The 19,027-nt window shown below is 53.1% G+C and overlaps 7 protein-coding genes across 7 annotated transcripts; 3 read left to right on the top strand and 4 right to left on the bottom strand.

The window, feature by feature from the left end:
• Positions 1–1,681, top strand: PRS5 (ribose-phosphate pyrophosphokinase; the record flags this gene model as incomplete). The annotated part of the gene is made up of 6 exons (XM_056217443.1): positions 1–34; positions 205–248; positions 298–414; positions 462–1,199; positions 1,249–1,572; positions 1,625–1,681. 6 exons carry the CDS (start codon positions 1–3, stop codon positions 1,679–1,681), a joined length of 1,314 nt encoding a protein of 437 aa, XP_056068999.1.
• Positions 1,682–2,454: 773 nt separating this feature from the next.
• On the bottom strand, positions 2,455–4,245 carry ICL1 (isocitrate lyase 1; the record flags this gene model as incomplete). Its single annotated transcript, XM_056217442.1, has 4 exons — positions 2,455–2,812; positions 2,885–3,437; positions 3,496–3,994; positions 4,042–4,245. The coding sequence occupies 4 exons, from the start codon at positions 4,243–4,245 to the stop codon at positions 2,455–2,457; spliced, it is 1,614 nt and encodes a 537-aa protein (XP_056068998.1).
• Positions 4,246–5,079: 834 nt separating this feature from the next.
• N0V89_008688 (uncharacterized protein) lies at positions 5,080–7,213 on the bottom strand (the record flags this gene model as incomplete). The annotated part of the gene is made up of 3 exons (XM_056217441.1): positions 5,080–5,866; positions 5,919–6,659; positions 7,137–7,213. 3 exons carry the CDS (start codon positions 7,211–7,213, stop codon positions 5,080–5,082), a joined length of 1,605 nt encoding a protein of 534 aa, XP_056068997.1.
• A 1,305-nt stretch (positions 7,214–8,518) lies between these two features.
• On the top strand, positions 8,519–10,207 carry N0V89_008687 (uncharacterized protein; the record flags this gene model as incomplete). The annotated part of the gene is made up of 4 exons (XM_056217440.1): positions 8,519–8,956; positions 9,006–9,760; positions 9,820–10,001; positions 10,050–10,207. 4 exons carry the CDS (start codon positions 8,519–8,521, stop codon positions 10,205–10,207), a joined length of 1,533 nt encoding a protein of 510 aa, XP_056068996.1.
• A 440-nt stretch (positions 10,208–10,647) lies between these two features.
• Positions 10,648–12,879, bottom strand: N0V89_008686 (uncharacterized protein; the record flags this gene model as incomplete). The annotated part of the gene is made up of 5 exons (XM_056217439.1): positions 10,648–10,712; positions 10,770–11,609; positions 11,782–12,275; positions 12,353–12,718; positions 12,767–12,879. The coding sequence occupies 5 exons, from the start codon at positions 12,877–12,879 to the stop codon at positions 10,648–10,650; spliced, it is 1,878 nt and encodes a 625-aa protein (XP_056068995.1).
• Positions 12,880–13,536: 657 nt separating this feature from the next.
• Positions 13,537–14,277, bottom strand: N0V89_008685 (uncharacterized protein; the record flags this gene model as incomplete). Its single annotated transcript, XM_056217438.1, has 1 exon — positions 13,537–14,277. One exon carries the CDS (start codon positions 14,275–14,277, stop codon positions 13,537–13,539), a length of 741 nt encoding a protein of 246 aa, XP_056068994.1.
• Positions 14,278–16,823: 2,546 nt separating this feature from the next.
• Positions 16,824–17,913, top strand: N0V89_008684 (uncharacterized protein; the record flags this gene model as incomplete). The annotated part of the gene is made up of 2 exons (XM_056217437.1): positions 16,824–17,351; positions 17,404–17,913. The coding sequence occupies 2 exons, from the start codon at positions 16,824–16,826 to the stop codon at positions 17,911–17,913; spliced, it is 1,038 nt and encodes a 345-aa protein (XP_056068993.1).
• Positions 17,914–19,027: the final 1,114 nt, after the last annotated feature.

Here is a 19,027-nt window from a genome sequence, read left to right as displayed (position 1 = left end):
ATGGTGCGCAACATCGTGGTCCTGGGCGGCAGCAGTAAGTCGGCTCGCAGCGTCCTCATGGTCCGCATTCTTCACGAGTGCCCAGAGGCTCAAGCTGCAATTTCGTAAAGAACGCTTGCTAACGTGCTTTCCCGCAGGCCACCCGCAGCTCACCCGTAAAGTTCTTCCGCCCTACACGCACCAGCCTTCCTAACTGTTGCACAGAGCAGATATGCGACCATCTCGGCATCCCCCCAGCAAAGCGGCTGGTAAGACCCCGCCCACGGCGGATATGGCGCGTAGCTGACTTTTCCCAAGCTGTCCAAGTTTGCGGTCGGTGAGACAAGAGTCGAGGTCGAAGAGTCGGTCCGCGGGAAGGATGTTTTCATTGTGCAGAGCGGCGGAGGAGCGGTCAATGATAACCTCATGGAACTTGTGCGTTTGGGTGCCTGCCATCTCCCGCGCTTCTAATCCCGCTACAGTTGATCTGCATCTCTGCCTGCAGAACAGCCTCCGCGAAGCGCATCACCGCCGTACTCCCGCTCTTTCCGTACTCCCGCCAAAGTGACATTCCATACAACAAGACGGGTGCGCCGCTTGCAAAGGCGCCCAATGCTGGCAACCGCAGCCGAACCGGCACCTACTCCTTCGACAGCGTACCGCAAACTCCACATCCAGGAAACCCCGGCGTGACCCTCACAAATGGCACGGCCTCTCTTGACAAGTCACTGGAGCGCCTGAAGATGTCCGAGGAGCGGCACAGCACACAAGTTATCACTCCAGGTGCTGGATTGAAGCGCACCGATACCCTCGAAACAAAGAAGTCAGATGGCTCTGAAAAAAGCTACTTCCAGACCAATGGAGTGAACGGTACACACGGAGCCAACGGTCTTGCAAGAGTTTCCACAATGCCTCCCCAATTCCAGCCGCAGCCGGGCTACAAGCAATGGGTCGCACAAGCCGGCACACTTATTGCAGACCTCCTTACCTGCGCTGGCGCAGACCACGTCATTACTATGGATCTCCACGATCCGCAGTACCAGGGCTTCTTCGACATTCCGGTGGACAACCTTTACGGTCGCCATCTTCTCCGAAAATACATACAGTTCTCTATCCCGAACTACCAGCAAGCTGTCATTGTCAGCCCTGATGCTGGAGGAGCAAAGCGAGCGACGGCGATTGCGGATGCGCTAGGCATGCCATTCGCGCTTATCCACAAGGTGCGTGAGCCAACATAAGACCCGGGTTGTTGGCTAATGAGTTGATCAGGAGCGCCGCCCTACGCAGATCAGCGATCGTCAGAATGCGACCATGATGCTGGTCGGTGAGGTTCGTGACCGCACCGCCATCCTCATCGATGACTTAGCAGACACCTCGAATACTATCACGCGAGCTGCGAAGCTGCTTAAGAAGGAAGGCGCGACGACGGTGTATGCGTTAATCACTCACGGCATCTTGAGCGGCGACGCCATTGACCGTATCAACGCGAGTGCACTGGACAAGGTTGTTGTGACAAACACTGTAGACCAAACCGAACACAAGGCGCGGTGCCCGAAGCTGGAAGTGCTGGAGGTCGGCAACGTCTTTGCTGAGGTAAGTCAATGCCGTACTGCAGATAAAGGTCAAAGCTGATATCATTCTACAGGCAATACGACGAGTGCATCATGGCGAGAGCATAAGTGTTTTGTTTGACTACCACTGATCGATCTCCTTCATCATCACCTCTTGGACGGTATCTGCGATTTGGATAGTGGAGTGCCTGACTGTCATTCGGTCCCTACCGAGACTCTGCGTTCTCCATCCCTCCTTTTGGAATGGCCCTCGGCGGCCTTTAGAAGTGCATACAAACATCTAGAAAAGACGTTGGAGAGGGGAAGTGTTTGCGAACGAACAAAGTGGCGTGGCCTTTTCTTTCTATTGTGCACTATCAAGCAATGCGACAGGTTTTGTCTTGCATGCACTGCTGAGGAGCAGTATAACAAGTACCTGGCTATGTGCTACCTGCATATCTGCATCTGGTCGCTAGGCCATGGGCATTGGTTCGGCGTAGGGATACATGGTCTATTACCATCCATCACATGTGCGTGTATGCGTATGTGTATCGAGCAAACCCATGTCAAATTTTTTCACTGTCATTTAGGGTCGGTCCGCGTATGATGCGCGTGAGCTATTGTATATAGTCTCGAGAAAGACAGGAGAATCCAAAGATTGCATGCTCACATATTGCTTGTGAAATGATGTTCGAATTGGTGGAGTCGATGGGCAGATCATTACATTCGTAATGTGGGTTAAATCCGCAAGCGTGGAACCAAAGGAACGCTATTACACTATCGAAATGCTGTGGGCGCATAGATGAAATGAACCAAATGAACCAGCATGTGTGCGCTTTTGTCATTCGTGCATTGCAGCTGCGCACATCGATACATTACAGTATCAACAATCTCGAACTCAGGCTCACTCACCCGGTTCCCAAATTTACTTAAACTGATCCTCCGTGACCCCCTTCCCCATAGCCGCCGTCGAGCTCACACCCCCACTCACCATCTTCAGCAGTCCATCCACATAATTCGCGCCGCTCCACTTCTGGTGCGTCAGCACATCGACCTTGTTCTCCGCCTCAGGTTCCTGAATGATCTCGCCGTAGGCCCGCATGCCCTGCTTCGCGTATGCTTTGCTAAACGTGTCGGCCATGAGCGCGGTCTGGTGCAGGCCGGCCAAAGTGATGAATTGCCAGCAGTAACCGAGTTGAGCAAGACGTTGGATGTAGGTTTCCTGCTCTTCGCGAGGCATAGCGGCTTTCCAGTTGAAGGAGGGGGAGAGGTTGTATGCGAGTCTGATAAACCACATGGTTAGCCACTGCTGATTCGCAATGAAACAGGCAAATGGAATAAGGGGGAAAACGTACTTCTGCTCCGGCCACACCGCATGCACCCCATCCGCAAACTCTTTCGCCTGGGCAAAATCCGGCAGTTTACTCTCCATCCAGATCAGATCTGCATACGGCGCATACGCGATCGCGCGATTCACAGCGCACTGGCACCCGCCCTGATACCTGTAATACCCCTCTCTTGTCCGCGCAGCATCCCAGTCGAAGTACACATCCACGCCCGTCAACCCCTTCGCTATCGCGCGCGCCTCCGTGTTACTCTTGCCCTTGCTCTTTTCTAGGAACTCAGCGATGAGGGACTCCTTGTTCACGTGCACGCCCGCAGTTATTGTATCGATGACAGCTTCGTGGTAGAGTTTCAGGTGCGCTTCTTTGGTCCACGCATCTTCGATAGCTTGGAGTTCGGTGCCGGACTTTCCGGCTTGCTCCGCGGCGTACATGAGGTCGCTGAGGGATTGGAGCGCGGGGTTTGTAGAGCCCAGGATGTAGTGGTGATCGCGGGGGTCGATGGTAGAGGTGATCAGGGTGGCGGCTTCGGAGTCGGTGCGGGCGACGGCGAGGAGGTCGACGCCTGTTCGGCTTCATATTAGCTTCTGCTGAAATGGCAAGGAGGAAAAGGAGGGACGAACCCATAATATCTGCCTGAGCACGGATGGCGACAAGCCGGTTGATGTGCTCGCTGATGGGGACGAGCACTTTGCCGGCCATGTGGCCGCACTTCTTCGTTCCGGGCGCTTGATCCTCGATGTGGATGCCCGCTGCGCCTTTCTCGACGAACAGCTTTGTGAGCTTCATGATTGCGGTGAGACCGCCGTGGCCGGTATCTGCGTCAGCAATGATGGGTCGAAGGTAGTCGACGTGGGGAGCGTTCCCTCGATTTGCCTTGGGTGTGGATAGGCGCTCTTCTCGCTGCTTCCTGTCATGGAAGAGTTGTGCCATGAAGAGGTGGCCGACTTTGTTTGGGACGGTGGTATATGCATAGTCTGCTAGGTCGGGGCCGGGCTCGTCGGTTGACGATGCAGTTGACGAGCATTGCCAACCGGAGACATAGACGGTGTCGAGGTACTTTGCCATCTGGGTGACCATGACTGGATCAAGACAACCATATGTGAAGCTCACATCGTTATTCTGGTTCCATTAGCCATTGTATAGAAACAAGTCACAGCAATACTTACCTTGAACCTTCCTTCTACGATGCTCCAGAGCTTCTGCGACTGTGTATTGCTGGGATACTGCAGCCTCAGCGTGCCTCGCTTCTGTACGATCTGTTCAGCCGTGAACGGTCTCCTGGTGTGCCGCCATCGTGAGTCTGACCACCACTTCTTGACCTCTTCCACCTCCTGCTGATACTGCTGCTCCTCTGCATCAATATTTGCCATCTTGACTGATCTTCCTCTCTATCACAAGTAAAAGTTTGTACACAACACCCTTGAAGAATGGTCAAAGAAAGAAAGTGAGGCACACTCCGTCTTTCCTTTATGACTGATGAGATGACGAGACTCTTCCGTAGCCTCGGTAATTCTACACGTTTCGCGCAAGCAGCTCCACGGGCGAGCCAAGCTCTTATGTATGCATGAGCATCATGGTGCCGGGCGCCAACCCCAGACGCTCAGACAGGAAAGGCCTACATGCCAGTAACTGTGGTCGGGAACAGTCGGGTAACGCACACTGCACCATTGGGCCGAGTAGCTGCGCCGAGGGTCACCGCAAGTCAGTACTTTCTTTGCCCCTCGGCCCAAAGGACGCGTCTGAGGGCAATGTCTGGGGTTGGGGGAGCGGATCCGGCATCGTGGCGGGATGACGTTTGGCGCTCTGGTTGGCTTGTGATTGCTCCATTGGTCTCTGGCTCATTCGTTTTTGCCCTTCTAGCAACATTCTGCAGCGTAGCAAGTTCGGCGAGAGATTGCGACGGCGGCACGCGTCCTGGCTGACTTCACATGTCTTCCATTGAGTGCATGTTGAGGGCGGGAAAGGGCAGCATGTGAATGCACACGCGCGTGGAGGCAGATCGTGGTAAAGGCTTAGCCGACGATCCGCTATTCCGTTTGGGGTACCTCGGCTATCAGACGCTTTGGTACGGGCTAGAACGCCTGGGGTTGGGTCACCATCACGGTCGACGTCCGAGCGAATAATTACGCATTCTTGATGTGAAGGCGTATGAGTCAAATGGGTAGTCTCTTCGAGTCCGTGTCGGAATTCATCTACAAAGGCGACTACCTGTATCCCTTCGCGAAACCATACACATGGCATGATCCCAATGTTGTTGCTGTTGTCCACAAATTGTAGACGCCGTCATACACGCTTGATGCGTAATGTTGATCGCCAGCTTGAACATACGAGCAGAGCATGCTGGCACCTAGCCAACAGAATATGGCCCGCAGGCAGAAATCCAACAAATCGATCACTTCTGTAAATCCTAACGCGCATCGTTGAGCCAGGAAGAGTTTAGTTGCCGCTCTCCTGTATGGTCCTGCATAAGACTTGCCAGCAGGGCCCCGCACAAATCGGTCAAGTTCCGAGAAAGCATGCTCACGAATGTCGTCGATCTCGAATTCGGCAGACTTGGGGGAAATGGGATACGCCGGGTCAGCGGGCGGGCACCTCAGCTTTCTCAGCACGGTCCACCGCAGCTCATCAATGTAGCTTCTCTTTACGAGCTGTTCCTGCTGCTTCAAATCTTTCAAGGGTGTCTTTCGTAGTAGCTCAGGCAAAAGACCAGGCTGTGAGATCCACAAAGTGCGGTTCTTCTCGTCCGTAAACAGGCATTCGCGGTCAAACGCCTCTGAGGTATGGGCGTAGTGCACAAAACGAGAGTAAAAAGCACCAGTAGAGACACGTATGTCCAGATTCTTTACGTCCACTTCGCGGCCTCGTCGCTGCGTGGTTGCAACAACATCTCTGGGTTTGTCCGGAATAGAGGTCTCGAGATTGATCCTGAAAGGGTCCTCGGAAAGATGCACGAGAGAAAAGAGATAGTCTCGGAAAACCGTGTGTAAGAGACTATATGGTTCTGTTAGTGAAACCTGGAGAAGGTGGTCCTGGGCGCTAGTACCTCTCTGTTTGCGACGGTAACCGACCGATACTAGAGGCAAGTACTTCCGGTCTGAACCATACACGAAGGCCTTTCCGGAAATACAACACCAAGGCTTCCTTCAAGATACGTGGGAACGTCAAAAAGCCTACGGTCCACCATACAGCGGTAAACTTGAAAGCTCTGAACCAGCTTAGTTCATCGAGCTTGAGCGCTGCAGCGACCGAGAATAATCGCGCAACTATCTTCGCATGGTCTTTGGTTGATTTCAAAGTGATCGTAATTTCAATAGCAGGCGAGGAGGTGGGTGATGGAAAGGGGTTGAGAGCCTTCTGCGCGTAGCCGCCGCCTTTCCTCGAATTGAAAGGCGAGACGTGGAACTCCTTGGTCCAATAGTCGGCAAATGTTGCCTTCGGGGGCGTAGGAACTAGCTCTTCTTCGCCTGGAGTAGTCGCTGGGCTTGTTGGGCTTGACCCGTCCAGTAAGTATAGGTGCCTTTCTCCGAATGTATTGTTTACTTCGGTGATCATCCTCGTCAGTTGGTGGTCACGGTTGTATATGTACCAGAAGGAGGCAGGATTGAACGAGTAGCCCAAAAATCGTGGAGCCGTTACAAGGTATGCATACGACCAGTCTGAATCTTTGACACCCTTCTCTCTAAGGAAGACTTTGAGCTTTCCGTAGAAGCCTAAGCCGGCTTGGCCCCGCGTAAGGTAGTCTTCCGCTCTAATTTGAAGCCACCATTTGCCCAGGATCCGGTCGCTACCATCGGAAAAATCAGTCCCTTCAGGAGTCGTGCCAGCTGGCACGATAGGAAATCCGCACAACAGATAGTTGTACACAAAAGCATGCCTTTTCGGGAAGATGCGGGCATGCGTTGTTCGACAAGGAAATATGAACGATCCAGGATGCTCCACGGACCACGGTTGCGTTCTTGGGGGCAGTTGCTCCGGAAGGCCCTTCCGAGAGTCCTCGTTTCTAGTTCGGAAGATGTAAAAGAATGCCGCTACTGCAAGGATCGTGACTGCACTTGTAACTGCAAATGTCTCTGTGTCCCATCCCGACACAGTCCATCTCTTCATCAAGGCGTCGATGATTCTTCGTTGTGATAGCAAAAAATTAAACCCCCCAAATAACAGACTGTCTTGTGACGCCTTACGATCTCCATATCGGATTCTCGCCCCACACGCCGCGACCCAGATCGCGTACAACGGCCACAAAGACCACCCGAAAGCGAACGCGCAAGGAACGAGCGGAAGAAATGACAGGACGAGCTTTCGAAGTAGGCCACCACGGCCTTTCGCAATCGTCTTCATGAGAGCAGGTTGAGTTGAGGAGCCTTCAACGGCAAAGACGAATGCCAGAGGTGCTAAATGCACACTCAAAAACGCGCTAAACCTTTTTCATGATGTCGTGTCAGGGTCTCCAGACATAGTGCGAATCCAATCGTTTCGACATCGAAAACCATGGTACGATGACCAATGTTTGTCTTATCTTTTCTTTTTACTTTTAGCAAATCCGACTCGTTGTTATTTGGAATGCAAACGCGAAACCCGCGCGTCTCTAGAAGGCCCGATAGCACAGGCGGTGGTACTACCAGAAGTACATAATCCAGGGTCTCGAGCATCTCCCGATCCTCCGCGGCACACAGCTACAGCTGAAACATAAAGGACATAGTGCTTCGAATACGCCATCGTTGTCCCGGGGGCCTTCATCCCGGACGTCCTGTGAAGGTCAGATCTCGGATGCAGTAGCGATTACATCGAGTGGACGAACAGATCGAGCATTGGAAGAACACTACCTGTTATGCAAAAATCTCGCAAAATTAGAAGCGGCTCTGACAAGGACACAAGGAACTGTTTCGGCGTCGCCGTCCAGATCTCAGATTGTTGGCGGCAGTCGGCACAGCGACCTCCAAGCAACGGTAAATCAGCATCTCGGCTCGACACTTCGAGGAACGAGTATGCATCACAGAGAGAGCAATTGCTCTACACATCACGCGGTATCTCCAAGTTCGAGATCAGATAAGCGATGGCGGGGCTTGTGGACGGCTTGACGGGCCGACAAACCGAATGGTACCACAACTAACATGCACCCCAACGACATGAGCAGTTGTATGTGTGATCGCAAAGAACGTTCATGGCATTAATTCATGGCATTTGCTCGATGAGCCATTCAATGTTATTTGCAGATTCTTGCTCGGCCTCTTGCTCCGTTCTGTCGCTCCAATAGACCATTGTTGCATGGCGAAACGGAGATAGTGCTTGGTCGCGACAACGTGCACGTGTATTATAGCTACAACGAGCTAATCAATTACAGGTAATGCCGTGTGATCGACCGGGATCTTGCAATTCGTCTTGTATGGCGAATCCGGCGGCATATGCCTTTAGATATGGTTTATCCACTTCGTGATTCAGCACAAGAGTTCTTATTGGTGGCTAGAAGGTGATGTGCCTTCGCGAAGTGGCACAGTCTATGCTAATGGTGGAACTTTAAGCCGCCTTTGCATTGCGTAGATCAGAGTGGGGTGGACGTAGAGGTATAAGTTCAGATGGCTCGAGAGTCACTATCTGCTGCTATCCTTCGGTCCCCCGTGTACGCATTAGAACAATTGTCAAACTATGTTCGAATCCAACGAAATCAGGGCAGATATATCGACCAAGTCTGTTCTCGACACTCTAGACACTGTTAGAGAGCTTCCGCTACCGCCAAACTTCCTCTGGGGCGCGGCAACCGCTGCATACCAAGTCGAAGGCGGGGCCCAACAGGACGGGAAAGGCCCTTCGATATGGGACGAATTTTCTCATCGTGAGCCTAGTGTTACAAGCGGCGAAGATGGCGATATTGCCTGCGACCACTACAACCGTCTAGCGGAAGATATCGCCCTGCTATCCTCATATGGTGTTGACGTCTACCGATTCTCAATCTGTTGGTCACGTTTGATTCCACTTGGAGGCCGCAACGACCCGATCAATGAGAAGGGAATCGCATTTTACAATACCCTTATTGATGGCTTGATAGCTCATGGTATCAAACCTGCCGTGACACTATACCATTGGGTAGGCAGATTCCTCTCAATGAACCTGGTTTTCTGCTTATATGTCGTAGGATCTTCCGTTGGAACTACACACGCGTTATGGTGGCATGCTGAATTCTGCCGATTTTCAGGCCGACTTTGAGCACTATGCACGACTCTGCTTCTCTCGGTTCGGCGACCGGGTCAAGCAGTGGATCACCTTCAATGAGCCCTACATTGTCGCTCTTTTTGGCTACCACAGTGGTATCCTAGCACCTGGACACAGTACAAAGACTGGGCACGACTCTACGACCGAGCCGTGGCGAGTGGGGCACAGTCTCATACTCGCTCACGCTGCTGCGGTTCAAACGTATGCAACCGACTTTCTGCCCTCGCAGAAAGGCAACATCTCCATTGTCTTGAACTCCGACTTCTACGAGCCCTACGATGCTACAAGTGAGGCTGATAAGGCGGCAGCACGCCGCAGGCTAGAGTTCTATGTCGGTTGGTTCGGCGATCCAATCTATCTCGGAGGAGACTATCCTGAGTCTATGCGGCAACAGCTGGGTTCTCGGTTACCACAATTCACAGAAGCTGAACAGGGACTGCTCAAAAAGACTGCACCGCACAATACTTTCTACGGAATGAACCACTACACATCGCAATATGCACGAGCACGCACAACACCACCGCATGAGGAAGACCACACTGGGAATGTGGAAGAACTTACCACCAACAGCAAAGGTGTCGAGATTGGCCCATTGTCTGGCGTTTCCTGGCTCCGAGTGACCCACAAGCAATTCCGAAAGCTGTTGAACTGGGCTTGGGATCGATACCAGCGACCTATGTAAGCTACCGCTAAGTTCGTTTTATTCTTTGCACAGCTACTGATCCCATTTCACGCAGATACATTACCGAGAATGGATGTCCATGTCCAGGAGAAAACTCGATGGCACTGGGTCAGGCGGTTGATGATCAATTCCGCGTCCGGTATTTCGGATTGTACATTGACGCCATCTCTCAGGCCATCAACGAAGACGGAGTTGAGGTTGCGGGTTACTACGCATGGAGTCTCATGGATAATTTTGGTAGGTGCCTAAAGCTGAGCACAGTGCATTGATGCTAACATAAGACAGAATGGGCTGCTGGATATAGTATTCGCTTTGGCATTACCCATGTAGACTTCGCAACAGGAACCCGTACGCCGAAGAAATCTGCGGCATATCTGGAAGAGACTTTCGGAAAGAGGCGTGCAATACCGCGGAATGGTAACATTGCCAACGGAATCCCATAAGCGTACACATTGTAATGACACGTTTGCGTAGCGCGGGGTTTTGCCCTTGGGTTATCCAGTGATGTGGTGCAGAGTCAGAGTAGAGAGATCTACGCCTTATCATTTTGTTCAATATTCAAGGGCTTCCAAAAGTGCATTTGCGCTTGCTGGTGTCATTGAGTAGCACAAGTTTGAACTGGTGCAGAGTATGTGAGCGAACATCCCAATACACGGCTCCCTGAAATATCTCGGTCATTACCTGCCCGCTTCCTCAGCGAACTACGCGAGATAGGTTGGCTTCATGGGGAATTGTAGTAAAGCGGCACGGGCGCTAGGGCTATAGACGCGGCTAATAGGATCGAGGGTTCTGAACGCTTAGGAGTCCCCACTCTGGGTAGCTACTCGTAAGGAAAAATACAGCGAATACCTCCGTGTATGCAACAATCGTCGCCAAACGCGACTCAAGCGTTCGTCTCTTCCCCCTTATACTCGCCACTCATCCCAACCTTCTCCCACGGCGCGAAAGCTAGCACATCGTCAACACATCATTTCACACTTCTAAAAACTTTCAGGGCACACTTACGGTTCTTACTACCCTTCAGGCTCTCACCCAACACGGGGAAATGCCTCGTCAAAACTTCTTTCATCCCATTATACTGCACCCAATGCATACCAGCCTTACTATACGTCCCCTGATTCCAGTCTGTCGCAATAAACCTATCACTCTTCAACCTCCGGCTCGCCATTAGAATAAACACTCTAAAAGCCGTGTCACTGAATCCGAATCCTTTTGGCAACGGCTCGCATAGGCAGCCAACCAGTAGATCGACTTTGTCGACGTCGCCTTCGTAGACAGTCGAAAGCTTCTCGGCTACGTCTGCGTTGCCACCGGTGAGCTCGAGGAAGGACGAAGCAGGCTTCATGTGGAAGAGGGTGCGGAATTTATTATACCGCGGGACGCCGCGCTCGCGGTCGCGCAGGATATCGATGGTGCCCATGTCGACGTGGCGGCCTTCGGGCGTGTGCAGGTCGCGGAGGAAGTCGGGGGTGTTGTTCAGCGTCACGGCGCCGGGGTAGTTGATGCCGAAGCTGTAGAGAATGTCTTCAAAACCGAGGTTCTGCTCTGTGAGTGGCGCTCGTGCTTCGGCGAATGCAATGCCTTTGATGGGATAGGTTTTCTTGTGCTTGCCGGTCGCGGCGGAGAAGAAGGCGACATTGTCCGGGATCAGAGGGTGGAGACGGTACACCGAGACGAATTCTTCTGTCAGCGAGTACGGGGCGCCGTGCTGCTCGGCGCCTGAGCCTGGGATCCCAGAGATGGATTCTCCTGGTGCGACACGGCCGAGGAGTTTGTACAATCTTTCTCCTAGGACGCCCCACCAGTTACCGGACATGGCGACTTGGAGGGCGGGGTGTGCGAGGACTAAAGGTGGGAGTACAAAGTCAGTGTAATGTTCAAAAATCAGAGAAGTGGGTGAAGTAGGTGTTCTAGCTGGCTACCGATGTCAGAAGATTTTAGACTTAGAGGTGTAAGGCCTGGAGTCTTAGACAATCGCCCCGCGTGAACATCCACTTTGTACCCCGACTTTGCTTACTGGCAGGCGTCCACTCAGTTGTATGTATCTTCGCCATAAGCGCACAGTTGACCAGTCTTGCGGTGTCGAAGATCTTTTCAGACGACCAGTTGGGATACTCCTTCGCAAGCTCATCACAAATGGCATTATGCTCCAGCACAAACAGCGTATGCAGCATCTCTAGCCCAAGCCACCAGTTCGAGTAAAACCCTGTTTTCGGTATACTATTATCATCCCGCGGCAGAAACGTGACAATGCCTTGCTCATCGACCTCGAGCTTGCCATTCTTCGCGAGACCGCGTAGTTCCTTTGTACGGGCTTCACTGCTCCCATAGATCTGGGAGCCGTCCCACCAATGCGTGTTCTCATTCTTGTAAGCAGGGGATGTCTTGTCGAGTTCGACGAATGGCTCATCTTCTTGCGTGGCTTCCACGACCATTTGCGAATCACTCCATGTATCATCGGGTGGGAGCTTGATATCATGTTTCTCAGTCGTGGAGTTAGTGTGCATGAACCTACACGACTCACATCAGCACATTCCTCTTCTCGCCCACATCCGCAATGTCTGAAAAGAAAACAGGCGAGGACTGACCAATCATGCACCTGGAACTGAATCCAGGCCGCCGCCAACAAATTCAGAATAGTAGCCGGCTTAAAACCCTCCCTCTTTAACAGCACCTCACTCACAACCCTCGGATTCGGGTCCATTAAGTCCTCCTTAGTGGGCTTCTTCGTATGCTCCCTAGCTACATTTCGGCCGAACCGCATACCAACACAGCCCATCCTAGGCTGATTAGTGTCGTTGTAAAGCCCATCCGAGTTCCGCGTGTGTGCAAATTCTTCGGGTATAGGATCCGAGGCGGAGGTGCCCTGATATGAGGGCGAGGGGTACGTGTCGCGCAGGTTGTGCTCGCGGAGCTCGTAGCGGTAGGCTGCGAGGTTGAGGACGCCGATGTACCTGTCCTCCATCAATCTCGACTAATAATTATGAAGGTTTGAGGCTTACGTTGGGAGTTTGTGCCATGCAACAAGCTTGTTCACGCCTTTGAAGAAAAGAATGAGGGCTTTCTTCGGGAGAGATGGTGTGTACGGAACTGCGGAATCAGGCTGCGAAGCCATATCGAAAACAATGCTCTATGCGATACTCGAGATAGGTGGGCAATGCGCGACGCCTTGAGAAACAATCCCAAGTGCTAGAAATGCGGGACTGTAACTACTATATATAAAAAAAGTAAAAGATAACAACACGTAGAATGACAGACAGATTTGCTATCGCAATACCAAGTGTCTCAGCAGCCCATGCAACAATGTACCTCGTGCCCGTTGTCGACCTACCCAATGCTACACAGTCAGCAGCTCAACCTCCGCTTACGCCATAACATCCTTGCAGCTGAACACCGTAGCGCCAGCCACCACCACAGTTTACTGCTCAGCTCTTGGATTTTGCCGCAGGCAGCAAAAAAGTGCTAATCCATGTCTTCATTGCGTATGCTGCACCTCTTGACGACCTAAATGAGGGGCCGTACTACATTATCGAGCAAGGTATTGGTGCATGTCCAGCCTGATTTTCCCTTTTGAGATGTCGAGATAAGCAGGCGCGACAGGGGGGTTCACGTGGCGCCCAAAGGCGACCAGAGAGCATATTGAATATACTTGAGCACGGCATGCCCGACCTTGCCCGCGAAACGAGCAGTTCCGGGGACGGTATGCCGTTCTTGTCATGCGAGTCGCTGTGGCTATGGCGACAGGTACAGTAAGAGGCTCACGGTGATCGCCTCAGTCAAAAGCCAGTATATCTCGCGGTCGCGCAGGTGACTTCGGTGCGTGCGATTCGGAATGCGTACTTTTTGGTCTGGTAGAGTATGTCTGTACCCTGGTTATGACGTCTTCCTCGTTCTCCATCTCCCTGATGCTTTCTAGGTCTTCATTGCTTCGTTTCGGCACTTCTCGAGACGCGGGTCGTCGCTGTAAGGGAACATCCTGGTCTAGCCTCCTACTTCTTCTTCTTCCGATCGTGGTTTGGGTCGTCATGGTACCCTCCCTATCATCGCCGTAGTAGTAATACGCCGACCGACCCCGTGAAAGGGTGCGCAGCTCGCCGAAAACGCGCCTAAAGAGGGGCTGGAGAGAAGGAGCCGATGCGCATATAATAGCAGTGTTGAGTTCGACGGCGTCCCAGAACAGGATGTAGCCTCCGTAATAACGAGAGAGATCTGGAGGCGCATCGTGCCAGAGATAGATAATCCAGAGGCGGAACGATGCTGCAATAGGAACCAGAAGACCAACCGAGAATACAATCAACAAGCTAATACGTTTCACCATTGGCATATGCAGCTTGATAAGAATTGGCAAAGGTAGAACGAGGATGAATAAGTCGGAAAAGATGTTGAGTGCAGATTGGCTGAAGTAGAGTGCTGTAAGGTTGAAGCAATGCCATTGCTCTCTCATGACGAAGATGTTCGGGTCGAAAACGAGGGATGGCTTGCGAGGGCATTCGAAGGCGTTGATGACGATCATAATGAAGCTGTAGGCCGTCACGAATGCTATGGTCGCGTAGACAATAGTGCGGAACGGACGGTGCGTTGCGATGGTAAGATAGAACTAAAGGCAACTCTGTGGTCAGCCTATATTCATCAGCATCCATGTTTTAGGCTTCCTTACCACGAGAATAGAGAGCTTCACGAGTGCTGGAATAAGCAGATAGACGATCTGATAGCCGTACCATGCTTTTGCTGCACCCAGAACGCCATTCAGTGTGAATTCTGCGGAAGGCTGCCACTGGTCAACAAGATACAAGACGTGCGTACCCAAGAAAACTGACTGGTGGTAGGTCGGCTGGCCATGCGCCTACAATAAGATTCAATCAGTAAATCGTTTCGAAGCACTGAGGAGTTGAGCACTTACCAGAGCCAGTACCGTAAAGGACTTGGTAGTGATTAATGACGCACAGTCCCCATGTGCAGACCTGATCTTTTGTCAGTCATTGCCTTGTTGGCTTGCGGAGGTGCTGGTATGAGCGTGAAGAAGGAGCGTTGATAGGTTTAGAGGAGCATTCTGAACTTACCAGTGCCCCTGCAATCAAATAGTCGTACAATTTCAGCTTCTTTACGATCCATACACGACAGTAGAACCTTCGGTGAACCGTCAATTGGCGAACTGATACCGATAGGCGTGATGGCGCTCACCTCAAGAGGACTACCACCGTCGATAAGCTTGCCAAACCAAATGCAGTTGTTTCTACTGTAGGTCCCAGATTGGCGGGCGTAAAAAGTCCCTTTGCAACCATCTAAGCAGTGTCCACAGCGGTTCATGAACGGAACGATCAAAAGCTTGTCCGAAGAATTCGACGCGCGCTTAGACTCCAGGTGAATTTAGGTGCATCTGGATGGAAGGCGGCGCGTGACTTGAAGGCTAGCTGCAGGGTATATAAAGTCAGTTGATCGGCGTGGTGGATCTCGCGGAGTGTGGAGATGCCGGGTGAATGCCTCTCGTTTGGACGCGCGTGTGCCCTGCATCTTGCATGCTTGGAGCCGTACTCTGTAGTAATTCTGAAATACGGCGAAGAAGGGTCCACTTGAGCCTATGTTTTGACGACACGAATCCCAAGATCGCAAGTCAAGACTACCGAGTCTCCTTGACAGCACGAATGTCAGTTTGCAAGAAGTCATCAGTAGTGAGATACAATGTTGCCGGTGGAAGCAGACGAGCTGGTAGGAGAGAGTTACGAAGACGATCCGAGCAAGATCCAGCTCACTCAGTGTAACGGTTTGGCATACTTACAAAACCTAGCTGAACAGGAGACGTCGACATTAGCCTGCCTGGCTCCGGTATTGAGGCGTCTGTATCTTCTGATTGTCAGTCACAATGTACGATGCCGATATTCTGTGGCGGCAGTTGATGAACGTTATGCGTTCTCCGTCTCGATTGGTAGGCCGGCAAATATTTTATGGTACGGCAACTTGGACTTCGGGCTTATAGATATTAAAAGACGGGGTAATATGACCTGGGGTGCCCCAACGAAACGGTAGGTGACATGCTGTTTCGTAAACCATGAGAACAATTTGTCTTCTGGACGTGGTCCATTAGTGGTGTGCAGGATATGCGATTTTTCCAGTGACACCAGTCGCTTCACGAGAATGATCTGGGAAGCGCGAGCGTAGCAAGAGCGTTCGCATAGGCTGCATGTCGCCAAGTTCGTATCTGAGGACATGTTGCGAGGCACTGCTGACCACACTTTGATGTTTCTGACTCTTGACGCGTGAAGTTCGCATGCCCACGTGCCCAGGTGCATTCCAAGGTTCCAAGTCGAGGTTACAGCCCCGGCCGAACCAGCCACTATACATGAGGTGCTTTCGGGGAATTGCCGCCTCAATGGGAGTCAATCGTGTCCTTGATCAGGTCTGTGTGTGCTTGCATCTGAGAAAAACGACGAGATATTGGCGCGCTATAATTAGCAAACACCCTTCCATCTCGTTTCTTGCAGCAGGTTGAGGCCAAATTGAGGCGTAACAGTGAGCAGTCGCAACTAACAGCTATGCAGGGAGCTTCCAAGCAGACAGACGGGCAGCAGCTCGACCAACTGAGAGCCTGATGAAAGCCATCAGGTTGCAATGGAACAGAAGGATGTGCAAGGGGCTGGTTGTATCGCGCTGGCGAAGGTTAGGATCGTCGGGCTGCGTCATCGGGCTTGCGGCCCACGTGATGGTTTCAGACCAGCAGCACACTGCGTCCCTGATTGCTGCTGCTCGATGACCAACCTCGTTAGTTGCAACACACGATAGCACTTAGATCACGTCTGTTCCGACGTCCTTCGCGTTGTCAAGGATCCTGTGCGGCGCGGCGACTCTTTTGAAGCGGGCAACCCAGGCTCGACCCCTCGATTCAACGTCTCAGCAACAAATTGGTCACCGTTCGCCGCCAGAGCCGTCAGCGCAAGACTTTGCACCACCAAGGCACAGTTGACTGTGTCCGGCATTGTATTACCAAGAGAAAGTACATCAAAGGACACAATTTGTCGCTAAGAAGCAGATCCCGCAGTAGAAGAGCGCCTTCCAGTCGCTGCAATGAGTGCCGCCGAAGCTTTGCCCGCGAACACCGCGTCGACGGTCGAGAGCAAAGAGGCTGGAGATGATCAATCTGGTCTTTTGGCCAAGGGCAAGCGCAAGCTGCTGGCGCTCGGAAAGAAGACGGACGGGGAGTTGCAAGACAAGCCTACAGCTACAACTACTACTGCACGCTCTCCCACATCAGCACCCACGTTGCTGCCCTCGCCGCCCCTGACCACGTCGCCACCTCCAGACCACCGATCTCCCCGTGGGAGCCCCCGCATTTATCCTGCAGGCATCGGTGCTTCCCCCAATCGCCGCCTCAATCGCTCGTCTTCGCCCGGCTTGCACTCTCCAGCATCCTCGCAGATCTTTGAGCGCAATGTGCAGGAACCCGAGCCTTCGCCTGCAATCCCAGCACACATCAAAACGGAGGACCACATACCGGCAGCGTTGGATGCTTCGTCGCTAGCCATCACAGATGACCATCTGAACCCAGACGAGGTGGAGATTGTCATGCACGCGGCCCACCAGCCTGCTGCTGCGGTGAGCTGAAGGACAGATCCTGGACATAGTGGAGCTAATGCATTATCTATAGGCTGTAGCAGGAAGCATCGCAGACTCGATACATTCGCCGTCGCTCGCCCACGAGGAAGCCTCCATCTTCAGCCACCCTGACCCCTCCGAATCTGCGCCCAACGCAAACTACGGCTCTGTGGACACGACTGATCCTAGGCGTTTGTCTTTCATCTCTTTTGCAGATGTGGTACAGGCCGAGCACGCTGAGACAGATCGGGATGCCACGCAGTTCATCAGTTTATCTGCGACGGCCAATCGCTCACCGTCTCCTGTGCGCTCGCCCGTGTCTTCGCATGGATTTAGCGCATCCCCACCGAGAAGTGGTGCCACGTCGGAGAAGATTCCAGGCAGCCCTACAGCGCCTGGCACGCACAGTCCTCCTCTGGGCAGCGGTGGAGAACTGCAGATCGAAACCATGCGCCAGGCTCTGCGAAGGACTGGCTCGGGCGATCTCAGCGGAGCACGATCGCAGCCACTGAGTGCTGTCAGTCTGGAGGAGACGGCTGCTGACCGCCCACCGTTCAGATGAGAGCATGTCCATGTCGACGCGAGTGGGGCTATGTGTTGGGACGTCGGGTGTGTGTCGACGGCGTGGCCGAGCAAGGCAGGAGAGAATTTGTTCATTTCACGATCTAGTCAATAGCGGAGCGTTCTTGGGGAGGAGAAGGGGTTTGCTTGCGATATCCCAGGAGTTCTCAGCTGGGCTTCCTTTTTCCATTTCAAGGGCTGCGGTTTACGGGCGACCATGTACAGGCTGGACGACAAGTGCATGGGCTGAGGCATGCGTATGGGCACACTAGTTGGATAGCGCTCTGCAGCCGGTTATGATGATTTTCCTCGACGGCGGCTGTCCCTTGCATTCTGGGTGCGTGAAGTGATAGACTAGGCGGCCGGCTGAGCGTGATTCGCCCATGCCCTCGGCTTGACATGCCACACGCCAGCGAGAGGGTGTGCGGCCACGAAGCGTGCTTGGCTGCCACCTGGACGGCGGGAGATGGTCAGTCAGGGCAGCAGCAACGTCTGCGTGCCATCAAACAGATGTCAGCACTGCTCTACGAGACGGAGGATAAGCTGCATAGTGCACGCTGCTCAGGCCGAAGTCGTCGTGGCACCCTGGCTAGCATGCAGGCGAACCCGCCAAGTCTGATCCTGGGGGCACTTTGGCGTGGTGCATGGTCGCCTGGCATGGCGAGAGCACCTCGAAGCCTCCCAACATCCCCAGACCGCCCATCCTCGCCATCTATCGCCACCACCGCTGTGGTGATGCCTCAGGCTGCTACCAGACTGCGTTGACGACGCCTCTGCCGCGCGCTCGCCCACCGTTCCGCGGACCTTCGACGAGCATGCGATGCGCCACGCGAATTGGAACACCATCCTCGTCTCCCATCGCACGCCGTCCAGCCCTCCTCCGGGCACAGCCGGCCGGGTACCTGCTGCGCGGTCGGTCATCTGTCAATGCCAGCACGACGCAGGCAGCGGTTGCTATAGGTCACGGCGACGGATACGTGCGCTGTTGCATCTGCCCGCTGCCGCGACTGGACATCTGGGACGGCCAGCAGCACGCTCGTGGGTTTCACCGTGCCCGTAGACTGCATTGCGCAGGGTAGTAGGCTTTTTAAACGTGCGCTGCGCATCCCATATCC

The sequence above is a fragment of the Didymosphaeria variabile genome (genome assembly GCF_027946475.1).
Source record: "Didymosphaeria variabile strain IMI 356815 chromosome Unknown scaffold_6, whole genome shotgun sequence".
Classification (NCBI taxonomy): Eukaryota; Fungi; Ascomycota; class Dothideomycetes; order Pleosporales; family Didymosphaeriaceae; genus Didymosphaeria; species Didymosphaeria variabile.
The sequence above is the reverse complement of the archived record's forward strand: the minus strand, read 5'-3'. Positions and strand labels throughout refer to the sequence as shown.